An 18,054-nucleotide genomic window follows, 5' to 3' on the forward strand; every position below is an offset into this window, starting at 1 on the left:
TAGTGCAAGTGATGAGGGTGGGTTTGATTCCATAAACTGGATCACAATCATCGACACATGTTCACCAACCAAATCATATCACGGTCGTCAATTGAGTGAGATGAGACGACGCTAAAAAGCGTGTCTGTGGATTGAACGGCCGAGATGTAAGACTTAGAAGATGAATGGGACTGATGGTGCTTGCATTTATATGGCTCGCCGAGTTAGCGTCTTCGCTCTGTTCTAATCTTCCTCCTCCGTCGCCGTCTTGGAAGCCCACCGTCGTCGTCGTCGTCGTCGTCGTCGTTTTCTCCCACTACCGATGGGCTCGACTGGGCCGCAGTGATTTGGTGATGACCCATTTGCACTACCTTCTCGGCCGATTCGATCCCATCGAACCCCTGGTGATCTTCCCTTCCCTCGCTCTTTTCGCTCCTCGGAGGCCGATTAGGGTTTGATTGCTGGATTTTGTCGTTCCCGTTCTTGTGGTTTGGAGCCAATGTCGAAGAAGGTAATTACGAGAGAGGAGTGGGAGAGGAAGCTCAAGGATGTCAAGATTAGTAAGAAGGACATGAACAAGCTCGTAATGAACTTTCTTGTCACTGAAGGCTATGTAGATGCTGCCGAGAAGTTCCGGATTGAGTCCGGCACCGAGCGTATCCTTCCCTTCTTTTTCCCCAAGAAGAGAAGATTTCTTGGGATTTTTTTCAGGCTTTTCTTGATCTCTTGAGTTCTTTTTGATGGAAAATCTTGATTTGGTAGCGTGTGAATTGCTTCTCCTTATGAGTGATTAGCGGACATTGACCTCGCCACGATAACTGATCGCATGGCTGTCAAGAAGGCTCTGCAGTCTGGCAACGTCGAAGATGCTATCGAGAAAGTTAATGATTTGAACCCTACGGTAAGATAGAATCTCATCACGCTGCAATAGGTGAAACCATGGCACTTCTCTTTTAGGCTTGTGTTCGGCATGTTCTAATGATAGCTAAACATGATGCTTAATGACTTTGTGAATTAGGTCAGAAAAGGGTTTTGTAGCTGATGAAATTACCAGGGTCCCAGGTAACGTACGGGGCACAACCTTGGCTGAAACTTTAGTGGGATATTAGAGTATGAATTAAAGTTCTTTATGTTCTCATTTCGTTATCAAGAATGTAATATTGGTCATTTGAAACAATGAGCACTTGGAAATGATCTCCGGAAATAATTCAGTTTTTTGTTATGATGTGGCTTGACTTAATCCAATCTAAACAATAAGTGCAATCTGATTTTCATCTGTGGGCTTTGGCAGTGTGTATGTTGACATTATTGTTCAATATTGTTGTGTTTTAATATGTCTATGAAGGCTATTTATTAATAAAAGAAACCTTTTGACCCTGAAACAAAAATCTTTGCCACATTCCTGACTCTGTGTTTTTCAATTTGCAGATTCTAGATACCAATCCCCAACTCTATTTCCATCTACAGCAACAGCGATTGATTGAGTTGATCCGCACTGGCAATGTAGAAGAAGCTCTAGAGTTTGCCCAGGAGGAGCTTGCGCCAAGGGGAGAAGAAAATGTAATCCCTCCTTGTCATATTTTCATAGACATCTACCGGTATTGGCCAATCATTTTGTTCCCAATTGTCAGCTAGGATGGCATGTTTTCTTATCTGGCTTGCATATACCCTACCTGTACCTGAAGTAGCCTGTGACTGCATGTGTTGGTGCCATGTTGAGGTTGCTTCAACTCAACCTGGTGGGTGTCAAGTGTCAGATGAATAGCCTTCCTGTATGTAGGGGTTTGGTTGGAAGTAGAATGTGATGATTCATAAGTTGGAATTTGAGATGAGGTTTTCTTTTAAATTTGAGGTTCCTTAGTTAAATAGAGATTTCAATGTGCTAACCCATGACCTAATGGAACTAAATTCTGGACTTGGCAGCAAAATTTTCTTGAAGAATTGGAGAGGACAGTTGCGCTTCTGGCGTTTGATGATGTAAAGAATTGTCCTTATGGAGAACTTCTAGATGTTTCACAACGCTTGAAAACTGCAAGTGAGCTTAATGCTGCCATACTAACAAGCCAAAGTCATGAGAAAGGTTGGTGATAATTTTGAATTCATGCCTTCTTGATTTCTAGGAGTTAAAGTTATGGCTTATAAGCACTCAAAATATTATTAAGTGCAATTCAAGAGTCAAAAGAGTAGTGTATCTGTGAATTGATGGGGAGCTCCAGATGCATGGGTAAAACAGGTTCAAATTGGTGCTCCACTGTGTATTTACCATATTGCTAATCTCTAAATGAAGACTTGCATTGTTTCTAGTATAGTTAATTTTCCCTTCAGAGTAAATTGAGCTTCACTTCTTTATTATTTTCTCTTCTTTTTATTCTTTCTTTCAGAGATGGCTTCAACTAGAAATCCAAAATAGGCCGAGGTCTACCAGAATTTGTAAATCAAATGTGTCATTGATATTTTAACATGACAGGTCTGTGTAGTATAGTAGTAATTATGACAGAATCCTGTTGCGGTCAATATTTAAGCGTGGTTTCTGAATATAAGTCCAAAGATATCTTAGTTTGAGTCGATCTTCATCTATACCTCATTCCACTGGTTTGGCTCTTTTTTTTTCTCAATCTTGTGTAACCACAAATGCAATCCTTGAATTTCTGCAACCATTGCCTCTTAGGCTAGTAGTTTTGTTGGCTCTTTCAAAGACTTCATATGTTACAATTCCAGGTCTCCAAGAAATTCATTGCTATTATCTTTTGTCATCTTCTACTCTTTCCTTTCTAATCCTTTGTATATGAACTATGAGCTATTAGCTTTCAATGTGTATCTTGCTTTATGGTTGTAATCCCAAGCTCATTTCTTATAACTTCCCCCTGTGAATTTTCCTGTCATTGGTGCTGCTATCATTTTTTTTTATTATTCTCTCAACTTTACAGCACGTCCAACTCAGGATCCTCAGTTTGCCCCAGTTGGTATGGTTCTGCTTCTTTTGTTCCATTGTAACTCTAAGCTAGTTTAATAATTATTTCCTATAATTAAAGTTGATTTTATATTTGATTCTAGGTATCAAATCTGTTTTTAACAAGTAAACGAGGCTTGCACGAACAAGAAAGTCTTGTCAAGGAGTTTTAAATATAAAAGCAAATTTTAGATAAGATTCTTATGAGATGGTATATATGCAGTCAAAATTCTTTGAACTTTCCTGTTATTTTGAGGGTCCAAACATAACCATCCTGATATCTAGCAAATTCAACCTTATAATCTTCAGTGCCGTTTCAGATCTTATGATGTCTGGTTCCTGTCCACTTCCCATTTGTTCTACACTCTAAACACTCAAGATACTGTTGTCGATTGATGTGGATAAGATTTACAATTTTGGCAGATCCAAAGCTTCCAACTTTGCTGAAGATGCTGATATTGGCTCAGAACCAGCTGGATGAGAAGGCTGTTTATCCAAGAATCAATGATATAACAGCAGCAGTCTTGGAAGACCCAGCGGTCTAAATACTAATAGAATTTCACATTTATTACTAGGTCAATTTCTGTGGTTTCATGTTGTTAGAGAATAGGCCAACTTCTGTTGTTTCATGTTGTAAGAGACTGACTCAGGTATCATATGAATAGCTTCAATATGCAATGCCTTTGGTTGCTTGGCAAAGTTTAGCTTTGTAGATCGTGGATGTGTGTAAACACTGGGAAGCTCATTTTGATTGTCATCTTATTTGGTTATATTAGATGGACTGACCTTTTGCCAATTTCTTTGGGTTCATCCAATCTGTGTTTCTTCCACCCCACTCCATGTTGCTATGGTCTCTGTTCTTGCCATTCTCCATCTCCATGGTTCCTTTTCTCTGGTTCTGGTTTTCTCTTTTAGGAGTCTGTCTTGTGGAATCTAGCTTCTGTCTTCCATATATGTGGTGTGTCTAAATTAGGTGGGCACATGAACTGTAGCTATGCTATGTTAGTTGTGCATGTTATGTTCTCCTTTTTGTGTTCATGATATATATAGCACTGTCACATGGATGAGAAGATCCTAAACCATCAAAATGCGACATGGTACTTACTGCATTTAAGCCCCACCCTGTAATTTGTACTTGACAACCATGAAATCTTATGTGTTGGTTATTCTTCTCTCACATCAATGCCATTTAAATTGGGTGGCAACACCTAATTTTAATTGCCCATTCAAATCACAAGTAAAACCATTTCCTCACTCATTGTGATCCATTCATTATACAGGCCCTTGAAGACATGTCTTGGTTAAAATACTTAAAAACAAAATTTAAAATAATTTACTAAGCATTGAGTGAATCAACTAATGCTGACGTGGCTAATAAGATAAGAACAACAAGACGTTAACCGCACCGTTGGAATCACAGGTTGGGATGCACATATATATAAAAAAAAGGCAAAATCACGTTTGAAAATGACATTACAATAATATTCAAAAAGTCAATGGTTCATTACTTTGACAAGTGAACAAGTCATTACCCAATTAAAAACAGAAAATAAATATGATGTACAATTTTAGGTAGTGGAATCAAACCCTGATGGTACAATATTTTCATCTTGAGGCCTTGACATGTGACTTGTGAGATAACGTCATGCATCTTTGAGCAAATCCACACGCGCATATATCCATCCGTCTGAAAACTAGTCGTTGTTTGTTTCCTACATGCTTCCCATGAGACATCTACTATTCTTTGGGCGAATATTCCGTTGCCGCTGCTGCCGGTAGGTGGATCGGCATTGGTGGTGCTGCAGCTCCCCTCGAATCGGGTGGATTCCAACCCCACCCCGGATTGCCGTCCTCCGCCGGCTCCTGATGTCCACGGAATGTGCCGCCCTCCGCCGCGGGAAATCGCCGCCGAAGGTCGCTCGATCCGTGAGTCTCCTCTTCCTTCTACCTCCCTCTGTTCAAGATTGGGTCGTTTGATTTCGTGCGCCAGGTTTCGGATGGGGCCTATTAGGTTTTGCTTCGGGGTGGATTGGCTTCTGGATTTGCCGGCCTTTGATGTATTCTTTAGGCGTATGGAGCTAGGGCTAGGATTTTGTCTGCAAATTATTGTGTCTCTATGTGTTCTGCGGTGCAAATGTTTGCCTTTTATTTCGTTCTGGGTTGATATGCAGGGGGAAAGAACTCTTTTTATTTTTTTTTTCTCTCTTGTTTGGTTGATATGCAGGCTTTTCTGGGTTCCATTTTCTAGCGTCGTAGGGGACTCTTCTTTTCAGGAGATGGTGGACTCGGTGGATGTGGTGTTGGAATTCTTTAGGAAGAATCGGTTTGCGAAGGCTGAGGCTGCTCTGCGAGGGGAGCTCAACGCGCGGTCAGATTTGAACGGGTTTCTTCAGAAGCACCTAGCCGACGAGAAAGAAGCGGGAAGAGCCGTTGAAGAGGTTAGCAGTGTATGGCAGCAAAGCGCGAGCACACGGAATGCGGAGAGTTCGAAAGAGTTCATTGTCAAGGAGATTGAAGTAGGCGGCATCGGGAATGGGTTCGACAGCAAGAAGAGTTTTGGTTCTTCTCAGGGTAGGGACACGGGCTCGGTAGATCTGTACCCATGGAATTTTAGTTCCACTAGCAGCATTTCTAATTCAGCTTCAAAAGAGGTTGGTGCCACTGTCAACAATTTTGCTCACCTCCTGATACCAGAACAACCAATGCATCGACACAGTTCTTTTGCATTAGAGAAGAGAGATCGTGCTGTTGGAACTGAGCCTGATCAGCCATTGGAGCAAAGGGTTTCTTGTGCTAAGGGCAAAGACAAAGCTGCAGTTGAAGTGACGCCTGATATTAACCTAGATAGCGATTGTGAGGATAAAAATGCATATTCTCGAGACCATTTTCTCAATGACCTGTGGGTGAAAAATGAGGACCCATTGAAGGGATGCACCGCGGAGACGGTTTTTCCATATCCCTTGGATAATGCAGCCTCCAGAAAGTCAGGGAAGTCTCAAGAAAGTGCAGAACAGAACTTTGATCTACAGGTAACTAGTGAAAATTACAGGGAGGAACTACCAAGACTGCCTCCTGTACGGCTTAAGTCTGAAGACAAGTTAATTAATATTCAGTGGGATGAAAAGCCTAATTGCCATGGATCTGAAATTAAGCTACACAATGGCAATAATGCCTTTATGAATGGGTCTTACCTTGATGTGCCAGTTGGGCAGGAGATTAACTCTTCAGGTATGTCATAGCTAAGCGATTTAGTTATTGCTGTTATGTTGGGTTGTTTGTAAACAAGGTTAGCTCAGTAGGACATTATATTCTGTGGTAGAAAAGTGTACATTAGCTGTCTGCTTAACTGACCATGAAGCATGGCATGGTTGTTGCATTGCATCTGCCCTTTTGTCTGTGCTTTTTCTCTATCATTCTTTACTGTTATCATGCTTGAAGTTTTATCTAGTTTAATCTTTGGACTTCAGAAATTTTGAGAATCATATTTCTTTGATGAATAATAGACTAATGATAGGATAAGAAAAAATATAAGTATGGGTAGTATGCCTATCACTTTGGTCTATAAGCATATGGTTTGATGTGCTTAAGAACAAGCAGAACTTGTATTTATAGTTTTTTAAATCTCAAAAAAAAATTATCATCCCGTGAAAGCATAATCAATCAATATGCATTTCATTTTCTGATTTTGGGTATTACCCTATACTTTCTGTTAAAATATTTTTGAAGCTCAGAGTTCCTTCAATGAATTACTAACTAAAGAATGAAGAAGGAAGACCAGGAGTGGGTGGTGGTCGGTTTGCAAAATTTTGTTGTACCTATGGATAATTTTTCAGTTCTTACTTCTTTGCCTCTATTCTCTCTCCTTTTTTTCTTTGAAAATAAATTGGAGCTTATTCTCCAGGAGATGTGTTGTCTTTAGGCTTTTATTTATGTGCTGTTGAATTTAGATAAGATTGAGCAACATTGTAGTCAGTTGGAGCTTATTCTGGTCTTAGGTGGTTGTAACCTAAGCTATTTGTGAACTGGGTTCTACATGAATAAAGAGAAGAGAAATGATTAAAACAAAAAGAACTGTTGATGCCCTAAGGGATTGTATCTAAAGACTTCTTTGGATGCTTGAGGAAGTCTGTATGCCTTTCCCTTTTCTTTCTCTAGCTTCCTTTTCATAGTAGGATAGGTCTTTGTGTACAGGACCTGAACGGTTGTATTTTTTTATTTTTAATTAGAAAATAAATTGTTTTTTTATTCTGCAGATCATAGTTATCAGGATTGATTGTCACCCTGGAAATTCCATTCTAAATCATGCAATCCACATCGTGGAAACTGTGTGCGCTTTAGAAAAAAAGACATGCTGTGGCATGTGCTTGGTGAGGAAAGAGGGGAAGTTGCTGATGGCGACCCTCTTGTTGCTGGAGAGGAAGGATGATAAGAGGAGGAAGAGAAGAAGATAAATAGAAAAATTAGAGAAAAGAATAGAAAAAAATGAAAAAAAGAAGAAAAATGGAAAGAGAAGATGATTTTGAAGAGGAAAAAAAATGACAAATTGTTTTTTGTTTTGAAATAGTTCTAAATTTAATTAAAGTTATATATACAGCAACCTAAGCAAACACAATCCAAAGTAATGACTACTAAAACTACCCCATTGTATTGCATATTGAGAAATGTATCATATCATGCCTCAAACACGGTGAGGTTGGGAATGGATGAAACCAAGCCTGTTTGATATAAGAGTTGACTCGCTCTAAATATATGTATGGCCTGAACCAACTACCAAATATTGCTTCGCTTGGCTCAAGCCAACCTATACAAGCATAGCTTGGTCTGATCCAAATAAGTTAAAGTCATGTAGGACGTGGTCTGGAATAGGCCTATAACTTAATAATAATGGTTTTGTTTTGCATTTTTTCTCCCCTTCTAAGCTCCATGTTGGCTTCCTCAGGCTGCCTTTTGGAGTCAATTGAATGGAGAGACTATCAATTCAAAGTCATGCACAACTGCCTCCATGACATATCCCCCTGTGGTGTTGATGAGCTAATTGTTAAAATTAATAAGTCTAAGACAATGCCTGAATTTTTAGGCACCATTGCAAGGATGGACAAGAGGCTGAAACAGTCTAAAACTCTATTTTTTTGGATTAAGAATGAGCCATTTGGTCTCTGTTTTGGCTGAAATAGAAGTTTTAGCAACAAACCTTAAACCTTGGTTTGCATTGCCTGGTCACATGATTTCTGTCAATTGAAGTTTGTTGGCACTCTTCACCTTTCTGTGAACTAATTTCAATATTTTATTTGTCAACTATAAGGTGTCTTGTTCCCACACTTTTAAGATACGTAGTTCATTGATACATGTGATGTTATTTTTTTTGTAATGGTAAGCCAATATTTATTCATAATATAAGTTTTTATAACAGGTGGCAGGCGAAACATTGGAAGTAGTTGGTTGTCTGTAAGTCAAGGTATTGCTGAGGACACTTCTGATTTGGTATCTGGTTTTGCTACTGTTGGTGATGAATCTATTGACTATCCAAATGAATATTGGGATTCTGATGAGTATGACGATGATGATGATGTTGGATACACAAGGCAGCCCATCGAAGATGAAACCTGGTTTCTATCACATGAAGTTGATTATCCAAGTGATAACGAAAAAGGGACAGGTTGTGGAAGTGTGCCTGATCATCAGGACCAGGCTTCCAAAAAGGATGAAGATGATGGTCATTCTTTTGCTGACTCATACTTGTCTGGCGAGCAGTATTTCCAGACAAAAATTGCTGAACAAGTTTCTATTTTCGAGGGCCCCATGTGTGATAGGATGCCAAAAATGCATAGGAGAACAGATGAGAACAGTCTAATAGGTCATTATGATGAGCAATTGATAGATGCTGAAGAACCAAGTTTGATGCATTCAAAACCTGTTTGGCAGGGTTTTGTTGGACAACACAATGAAATATTGATGTCAGCAAATGGGAAAGGCTCACCTGGGGTTGAATCAAGTTCACAGGAGAATCCTCTTGTAGAAGATGGTCAGCATGTCTCAGTCAGGTCAATTGGCGTGGGCATAAATAGTGATGCTGCTGAATTTGGCAGTGAAGTTGATGAGCATTTCATCAGAGGAAGTAGTGAAGTGGACATAAAATACTTCCCTGATCGTGATGTCAGTGCAAGCGGCAGAAGGTATCCTCAAAATGGTTCCACTGGTAGTGATTTGAATAGGAGAAAGAGGGAAAAGATGAAACAAAATAAAGAGGACAGTTACATTATTGCATATAAAAAGAATGCAAGCCATGCTGGAGCAATCTCTGATGGGGGCTTTTCCTTCTCACCTTCTCTGAAAAATGGGGGCATGCTGGATGCTGATCTGGGCAAATCATTGTGGTCAAGCAAAGCCAGTGCTGTAGCTGGTAATAGTGCTGATGAATGTGCGAATGGTACAGTTACAGAGGACATGCTCCCCACTTGGAGGAAAAAAAGCAGTGATTCTTCTCCTGTAAGGAGTTCCACATATGAGAAAACATCTGATGCTGCTAGATCAAGAAACTCAAGTCCATCATCAGCCTTAAACTATGGTTATATAGATAGAGAGCGGACTGGTAAAGGGCACACTAGAGCAGGTGAAACGAGGGAAGAAGACCCTGAGGCAACACCAGAAGACGAAGAAATAGCTGCATTGCAGGAACAAGTAAGACAGATAAAAGCTCAAGAGGAAGAATTTGAGACCTTCCATCTTAAGATAGTGCATCGAAAAAACAGGCATGTTTATCTTCATCGTTTCTTTTTTCAGCGGTTTTGTTCTAATTATATCATATTGATGTGTTTTGTTCTAATTATATCTTAAGAACTTGACCAAAGTACAACCAGGTTTTGTTCATGTGTTTTTCTCCCTCCTTCCACTTTTCTTTTTCTAATTATATCCTGTGTCTGTTCATATGCTTTATTTGGCTCTTTCTTTTTTGTCAGGAAAGAGAGAGCTTTGTGTTCTGTTTGTTCTTCTCAGATTTTTCTTTTTGTTCTGACATTGCATTTTCCTCTTTATATCACATACCAGAACTGGCTTTGAAGAAGACAAAAATTTCCAGGTGGTTCTGAACTCTGTCATTGCTGGACGCTATCATGTTACCGAGTACCTAGGTTCCGCTGCATTTAGCAAAGCTATTCAAGCACATGACTTGCAAACTGGCATGGACGTGTGCGTGAAAATTATCAAGAATAACAAAGATTTCTTTGATCAGAGTCTGGATGAAATCAAGCTTCTGAAATTTGTCAATAAGAACGATCCTGCTGACAAGTATCATATTCTACGCCTGTATGATTATTTCTATTGTCGGGTGAGTAATTTTGTTTTGACTATTCATTCTTAATTGCTATTCTAATTTTGATTTCCATAGTTAATTTTCAGTTTTCCTCATCTTTTGCATGTATCTTTAACAAATTAAATCTACTTTGTGGGAAAGAAGTTTTCCTTCTAGCTGTTTGTTAAAAGAATAGTCATTTTGGTACCATGCTTGAGGTTGTTGTAGAAGGTTTAGAAATTTCTGTGCCACCATGAAGCTGAATCATTAATTATAAGACCAAGATAAGGTCATAAGGTTTTAAAATCTGATGTAAAACAGCTAGTTTGTAGGTTGAGATAATGGCTTGAAATTTGAAAAGACCATCCTCTCTTAGATAATAGCATTGCATTTTTAAAAGTTAAATTTCTTTCCTCTGCTTTCTTCACACTAAGTTATTTTTATATAATCATGATAGCAGCCAAAAATGGTCTTTCTTAACATTTAAAAGTCTAAAAATTATTTTTTGTATGAATCTAACTTGGAATAGTATGGCTGAAAAAGTGCATACAAATCTTTCTATAGGCATAGATATTCCATGATGCTGTAAGGTTAAATTTACTAATTTAGTTTGAGTGTAAAATTTCTAAATTTGAGCTCAGAGTTGAGGAATTATGTTCCTGATTATTGGCTGGCCTGAATTTGTTGAATCTCTGCTGCCAATCTCAGCTTGCATAATGCCCTGACAAATTAAATTAGCATTTCTTTCATCTGTCATTATGCCTTTCTAGGATCCTTCAAATGGCAATATGAAAGTGACCAAAACAATAATAAATCTAATCAGACAAAGTCAGGCATTTCTTAATTAACTAAATCAACCCTAAGCCTAAAAAGGCCTTAGACTTCATGAGATTCTGTTTCAGAGTAATTTTTTGAACTAGGGAAACAAATTTATAAGAAAATGTCATCAATTGCTTTTGGATTCTGCCGACTGGTATTATATCGATGATTGAACAACACATTAGTTGGTTACTGCTGATTGATACTTCTGACTTATGCAGGAACACTTGTTGATAGTTTGTGAACTTCTCAAGGCCAACTTATATGAATTTCACAAGTTTAATAGGGAATCTGGAGGGGAGGTTTATTTCACAATGCCGAGGCTGCAGGTTGCATGCCAAGATATCTCATTGCTCATGATCATAATGTTACTGTTTCTTCATCTCGATAAAATTTCTAATTTACAATTTACATTCCTTCTGCAGTCAATTACAATTCAATGTCTGGAGGCACTTCAGTTTTTGCATGGCCTTGGTCTTATTCATTGTGATCTGAAACCTGAGAATATATTAATAAAGAGCTACAGTAGGTGTGAAGTTAAAGTCATTGACCTTGGTAGTAGCTGCTTTGAGACAGATCATTTATGTTCCTATGTGCAGTCACGATCCTATCGCGCCCCTGAGGTTATTTTGGGGCTCCCATATGATAAAAAGATAGACATATGGTCGCTGGGATGCATCTTGGCTGAACTTTGCACCGGAAATGTATGTTTCTATGGGACCGTTTCTCTGTCTTGCACATCAAACATTGAGTTTCAATTGTTTCACTTTGCACCCAGAAAATGATATTCTGCATTTTTTTTCCTTCAATTAAACTTAAGTTTGTGCAATAACTACTATGTGGCTTTTCTTGCGACATATATATTTGTCTTGTAATCAAGTTATTTATCTTTGTGCTCTGTGTTGATTATCTTTTTCCTTTTGTTTTTTGCTTAATTCTAGGAGGTCTGAAAATATAGAATGGTTCTAGTAAATATTAGTGTATCATTGTCTGAGGTTAACTAACATCGTCAGTCTTTCATAAGGAGCTTTCTATTGCTAAATGAAATTTCTAAAAACTTATGCCTCTCAGTCATCATAACAGTGTATTTATAAAGAATTTGTTGCATGCTTGCCTTTTGAGACAGACAAACAATCCTGAATTGTGTTAGTCATGTTTTGTTGAGCTGTGCATTCATAAAACACTTTGATTATATACTTTCAATATCAAGTGACAGAAATGTGGTACCTATATATTTTCTTTGGGCTCCCTGTTACCATGACTGCTAGTTTTATCATTCTCATAACATTGAACCATGCCTCTCTGTTGCCTATTAAGGTTTATCCATTTTCATGTCTGTTTGCATCTTCTTTATCTCCTCCTGAGATACTCTAATATGCCTGAATGTGGTTTTTATTTCCTATGCATATGGCATTGTTTTAAGTCCAAAATAGACTAAAGCTATGATAATAAGTGTTAGGGAACAGATATGCAACCTTTCTTCAAGCAAAAGAAAGTTGGTTCAAAGCTAAGAATTGTAATATTATAGAAATAATTCATTATTGGGGCAAATTCATTGCAAGTGATTGTGTTCGAAGTATAACACCATATTCTGTACTTCTTCCTTTCATCTGCAAAACAAGGCAATTGTTTCTCAAAGAAATACTCCATCTGCTTAATGTGCTAATGTCATATTGGGTTGCATGCCTAAATTATGGCATCGAATAAAAGATATGCATCTTTTCTCCTGGCCTTCCATCTTACTTAACATAGTTGTTTATTATGTTTTGGAAGTTTATATTCACTTTAAACAGAACTTCTGTATGTTGTTCTGAATTTAACTAGGTTTTTAATGATAAAACCCTAGATTTTTTAGCCACCGAAATATTTATCATGTCATATCAATTTGTGTTCAATTTTCTGCAGGTTCTTTTCCTAAATGACTCTCCTGCAACGCTTCTGGCACGTGTGATTGGAATCATTGGTCCCATTGACCAAGGGATGCTTTCAAAGGGACATGATACATACAAATATTTTACAAAAAACCACAGGTTATATGAAAGGAATCAGGTTTGAGATCTCTGATATTTTATATTTTATGACTAAGTTTAAGCCACTGATGATATTTTGCATTTCTATGGTCCATTGCTATCTTTTTAAATAGATAAAAAAACATCCTAGTCTAGGACAAACAAGACCCTGTGAGAGTCTACCGTGTTCGGTATCCCTGTATGGAAGTATATAAAGACAGCATAGTTTGATGCATCTTGGGAAGATTCCTCTGGAATCTGATGGATAGTTGTAATTGAACTTTGATTCAGGGTCATTGATTATATGAACTTGTACAGTTAGCATACAAGAAATAACTGGATGCCATGATCATTAGCTCAATGTCATTAACCATGTTTAAGATGACTTTTCTCTATAATTCTGCTGCTTGCTCTATGACATAATATGACGGTGTACTATTTCAACTACACCTTCTTTCCAGGAAACCAATAGGCTAGAGTACTTGATTCCAAAGAAGACATCATTAAGTCACCGGCTGCCAATGGGTGATCAAGGCTTTATTGATTTTGTTGCTTATATTCTTGAAACAAATCCAAAGAAGCGGCCGAGTGCCTCAGAAGCACTGAAGCATCCATGGCTTTCCTATCCTTATGAACCAATATCATCTTGAGTTCTATTCGATTCGCGCCTCCTAATCTGCCGGGTGGCCATCTAGCACACTGAGCAGCTAGATTAGCATACGGAAATAAACCGTGGTGCACTCGAGAAGCTTGAAATCTCATTCCAAGTGGCCAACAGCACTTCGGAGTGGAGTTCCATTGTAATATAATTTGTTTTGCGTCTTAAGCCACAATGTAATTGTCATGCACACTCTGTGATGCCTCATCTGTGAAAAGGACCATGCCTTGTTGTATATGATGCGATTATTATTGAGGCCCTATGAAATGTTTGGTTCTGCACCAGTCTCAAAATTCATGCCAAAGTTTAAATTAACAACAATCTTTGAAGATTTTGTGTAAAGAGTAGTCGTTAGCCTGTTTTCTCATCGATGTACTTACTGTTCCACCAATATTAATTTATGAAACTATAACTTTTAAGTCTCTTTTACCTTTGTTTGTTCACATTTGTTACTCGTATCTCTCAGAAATCATTTGATGAGTACTGTCACATTGATCTGTTTGTGTGAGAATTTATTGAAAGACTAACAAAGATTGCACACTGTTAACTAGACACAAGGTTTCGGTTTTGATTTGGCTAATATCTCGCTCTTAGAAATTATGAAGGAATTTATCAAGTGATTTGAAAATTCTCATAATTTAAAGTTATGTTGTTTTTATCTTTTTCCTCATCTCATTCTTTTTTCTTCTTTTATTAGTATCATGATATACATCCACATACTAAAAATATTAAATCAAGCTAGTCAGAATTAAAGGAGCGGAAATCCCCCAGAGAACCAAAAACCGGGTTGGCCTTGCGCCTTACAAAAATTGACAACCCTATGGATAGCAAGGTTAAAGATTGATCAAAGTGTGTAAACAAGATCACATTCAGCTGGAAAACTATTAGTTGAATGTGCAAAACAGAAGGGTGAAGACTCCAGTGAGTGTGGTTAGGGGTGTTCATGGAGTTGATGAGATTCCGAGTAGATTCCAAGGTGGTGTAACTTGTGGATCAGGGCTTGCTTAAATTCTTCCAGGCGTGCACGACATACTAACTGGTATCGTTTAGGCATCTGATACCCGAAACGACGGTGGATGTGCCCAAATTGCTTGGTGTTCCTCACAGATAAGGGTGGATGTGTTCGAATTGGCTTATGTTCATCGGGATTTCCCATCACGTGATTGCGCCGACAAGACCAACCAAAATCTACTAGACGTGCCCGACGTGACATTTAAGATCTCTGCAAATTTGGCCGTCAACTCTTTTCTTTATCATCCTCAACCTCATTCAGATCGACGACGTGCCAAACTTCCTATGGTGCGATTTCAGCATCGGGTGTCGATCCTTTTCTTTCTCAATAGCACAAGTGATGATGGCCATAAATAAATGGACTGTCGCAATCTCTGCCAAGTACATGTCAGAGAGTGCGGCAGAGTAGGGATCTTAACACGGAACAATGCTTTTGGTGGAGAAGGAACTCATGAAGTGATTACTGAGATTGTAACACGTTAGTTTAACGTGAATTGCAGCATTAAATACTTGGAAAGTGAGGATATATATATATATATATATATGTGTATATATGTATGTATATATGTATATATGTATGTATATATATATATATATATGTATGTATATATGTATATATATATATATGTATATATATATATATTGAGAGAGAGAGAGAGAGAGAGAGAGAGAGAGAGAGAGATGTCCATCCACAAACCACAACAACATGGTTACTTTGTTAGAGGTGATGCTGAGATCAGAGGTCAAAGCGCATATTTAAAAATATTTTTAAAATATTAAAATTTAATTTAATAAGAAAGATCAAATCGATAGTTTGACTTGAGTTAAGTTTATTGATCATATCAATCCATAAAATCAGATCTAACACATATGGTCAAATATAACCTAGCTTAAGTGGTCAAGTATAGTCCACCCCATATGATTGGACATGACTCAGTCTATATGACTAGATACGACTATTAGTGTAAACAACTTTGAGCCGTGGCCTCGGGGCCGACGCGGCTCGGTTCGGGTCTGGATGACGGGGATCTCCCTAGGGCGTCCCTTGAGCCCGCTGAGGCGGTCGGGTGCGGCGTCCGATCGGGACGGTGTAGTCGTCTCCTCCGGGTAGGAACTCCTCGCCTGCGCGTCCGGCGGGGACCTTCGGCCTCGCACCTGCACAAAGGTTGGGTCGGGGGACACGGCCCGACCCCTCCGACGATCAAGTTAGCAGATATGGAGGGGGTTTCAGGAGAAGAAGTGTTTTTGTGTCTCTGTCCCTTTCTCTCCCTCTCTCTGATGAACGAGAGGGTATTTATAGGGAAGCTTACTGTTGTTTGATATGCCCGCCTGTAGGAGGCAGGCTGGTAGCGTATGACATGGGTGTTGGTGTGGCATGAAGAACCGAGCCTGAGTAGGCGTTAACGCACCTCGGCCGGTGTTCCGGTTCGTTTGATCGGGTGTAGTCGCGCCGATTGAGGCGTAAGGTATCGGCTGACATCAACCGAGTCTTATCATAATTACTATCCTCATCATATTCCCCCACGGAAAGAAGCTATGCATCGGTCGTTGTAACGGGAGTCCGAGGTATGGCTTCAGCTTTCAGGTGGGCTGGCCGCGCAAGCGCGGTCTCGGGGAGCATGGAGCCGAGGAGCACGACGCAGGCGGGCTGGCCGCGTAGGTGTGTCTCGGGGAGCATGGAGCCGAGGAGCACGACACAAGCGGGCTGCAGGCATGTCTCGGGTCAAGGGGCCGAGGAGCCAAGGAGCACGATGTAGGCGGGCTGGCCGTGCAAGTGTGTCTCGGGGAGCATGGAGCCGAGGAGCACGACGCAGGCGGGCTGCAGGCATGTCTCGGGGAGCATGGAGCCGAGGTGCACGATGCAGGCGGGCTGGCCGCGCAAGTGTGTCTTGGGGAGCATGGAGCCGAGGAGCACGACGCAAGCGGGCTGCAAGCGTGTCTCGGGGAGCATGGAGTCGAGGTGCACGACGCAGGCGGGTTGACCGCGCAGGTGTGTCTCGGGGAGCATGGAGCCGAGGTGCACGACGCAGGCGGGCTGGCCGCGCAGGTGTGTCTTAGGGAGCATGGAGCCGAGGAGCATGACGTAGGCGGGCTGGCTGCGCAGGTGTGTCTCGGGTATCATGCGGCCGAGGAGCACGACGCAGGCGGGTAGGCAGTGCAGGTGTGGTCTCGGGCATCATGCGACCGAGGAGCACGACGCAGGCGAACAGGTCGCGCAGGTGTGGTCTCGGGCATCATGCGACCGAATAGCACGACGCAAGCGGACAGACCACACAGGTGTGGTCTCGGGCATCATGCGACCGAGTAGCACGACGTAGGCGGACAGATCGCGCAGGTGTGGTCTCGGGCATCATGCGACCGAGGGATGTGGCTCGGGCCGAGGGACACGACTCAGGCGAGCAGGCCGCCCTAAGGTGGACTCAGCAGTCTACGACCGAGGGACACGACTCAAGCGGGCAGGCTGCGCTGAGGTAGAACTCGGGCAGTCCGAGGGACATGACTCAGGCGTGCAGGCCGCGCTGAGGTGGACTCGGAAGTCTACGGCCGAGTCGTGTAGATTCAAAAGGGTTTAGGCCGGGGCTAACCGTGAGTCGGGAGGTAGTCAGGTAGATACTGAACCTTCGCTCGGAAGAGACTGAGGCAGGACTTAGATTTCTTTTCACGAGGACTACATCGGGTAGCCACCGCGGGTGCCTGACCTCTCTTATGGAGCCCACGGCCGGAAGTCATCCCTTCTCCTCACGGCCGCCCAGGCCTCCGCTACGATGTACCGGTTAGCCCGCTGGAGCATCTCTGGCACCGTGGTGGGAGGTCGCTCCGCGAGGAACCAGAGGAATCTGGAAGGTCGCAGGCCTATTATAAACGCTTGCACTAACAGAGAGGGGTGAGTGTCCGGCAAACCCTGGATTTGCGTGGCAAAGTGATCCACAAAATGTGGGAGGGGCTCGTCCTCCCTTTGTTTGAGTCCGAGAAGTAGTGCCGCGGAAGGCTTTGGTCGTGCACAGGCTACGAAGTGGAGCTCGAAGTCATTGGCGAGCTGGTCGAAGGAAGTGATAGTCCCAGTCTTTAAGTCGCCATACCATGTGTGGGCTGACCCTCTCAGAGTGGTAGGAAACGCTCTGCACATCAGGGCATCAGAGGTTTCGTATAGCGTCATTTGGGCACGAAAAGCAGCTACATGGTCCGTTGGGTCATGGAGCCATCGTAAGCGTCCAGAGAGGGGAGCTGGAAGTCCGAGGGGACTGTCAGATCCCGTATCTCGGGTGTGAAGGGAGACCCTCAGTGTGCGTCCTCCCCGAGCACTCCCTTGGACCTGCGAACCTCTTCCTGCACCTCGTCG

At 41.1% G+C, this 18,054-nt stretch overlaps 2 protein-coding genes across 2 annotated transcripts; both read left to right on the top strand.

The window, feature by feature from the left end:
- The first annotated feature begins 202 nt into the window (after nt 1–202).
- On the top strand, nt 203–3,725 carry LOC135597138 (protein GID8 homolog). The gene is made up of 5 exons (XM_065089691.1): nt 203–635; nt 774–880; nt 1,408–1,539; nt 1,903–2,059; nt 3,353–3,725. The coding sequence occupies exons 1-5, from the start codon at nt 479–481 to the stop codon at nt 3,472–3,474; spliced, it is 675 nt and encodes a 224-aa protein (XP_064945763.1). The 5' UTR covers nt 203–478; the 3' UTR covers nt 3,475–3,725.
- Nucleotides 3,726–4,620: 895 nt separating this feature from the next.
- Nucleotides 4,621–13,980, top strand: LOC103970787 (uncharacterized). Its single transcript, XM_009384707.3, has 8 exons — nt 4,621–4,855; nt 5,154–6,157; nt 8,340–9,678; nt 9,974–10,253; nt 11,258–11,365; nt 11,462–11,740; nt 12,942–13,085; nt 13,507–13,980. The coding sequence occupies exons 2-8, from the start codon at nt 5,206–5,208 to the stop codon at nt 13,693–13,695; spliced, it is 3,291 nt and encodes a 1,096-aa protein (XP_009382982.2). The 5' UTR covers nt 4,621–4,855; nt 5,154–5,205; the 3' UTR covers nt 13,696–13,980.
- The last annotated feature ends 4,074 nt before the right edge of the window (nt 13,981–18,054 follow it).

Source organism: Musa acuminata, chromosome BXJ1-11 (assembly GCF_036884655.1).
Source record: "Musa acuminata AAA Group cultivar baxijiao chromosome BXJ1-11, Cavendish_Baxijiao_AAA, whole genome shotgun sequence".
In the NCBI taxonomy this organism is placed as follows: domain Eukaryota; kingdom Viridiplantae; phylum Streptophyta; class Magnoliopsida; order Zingiberales; family Musaceae; genus Musa; species Musa acuminata.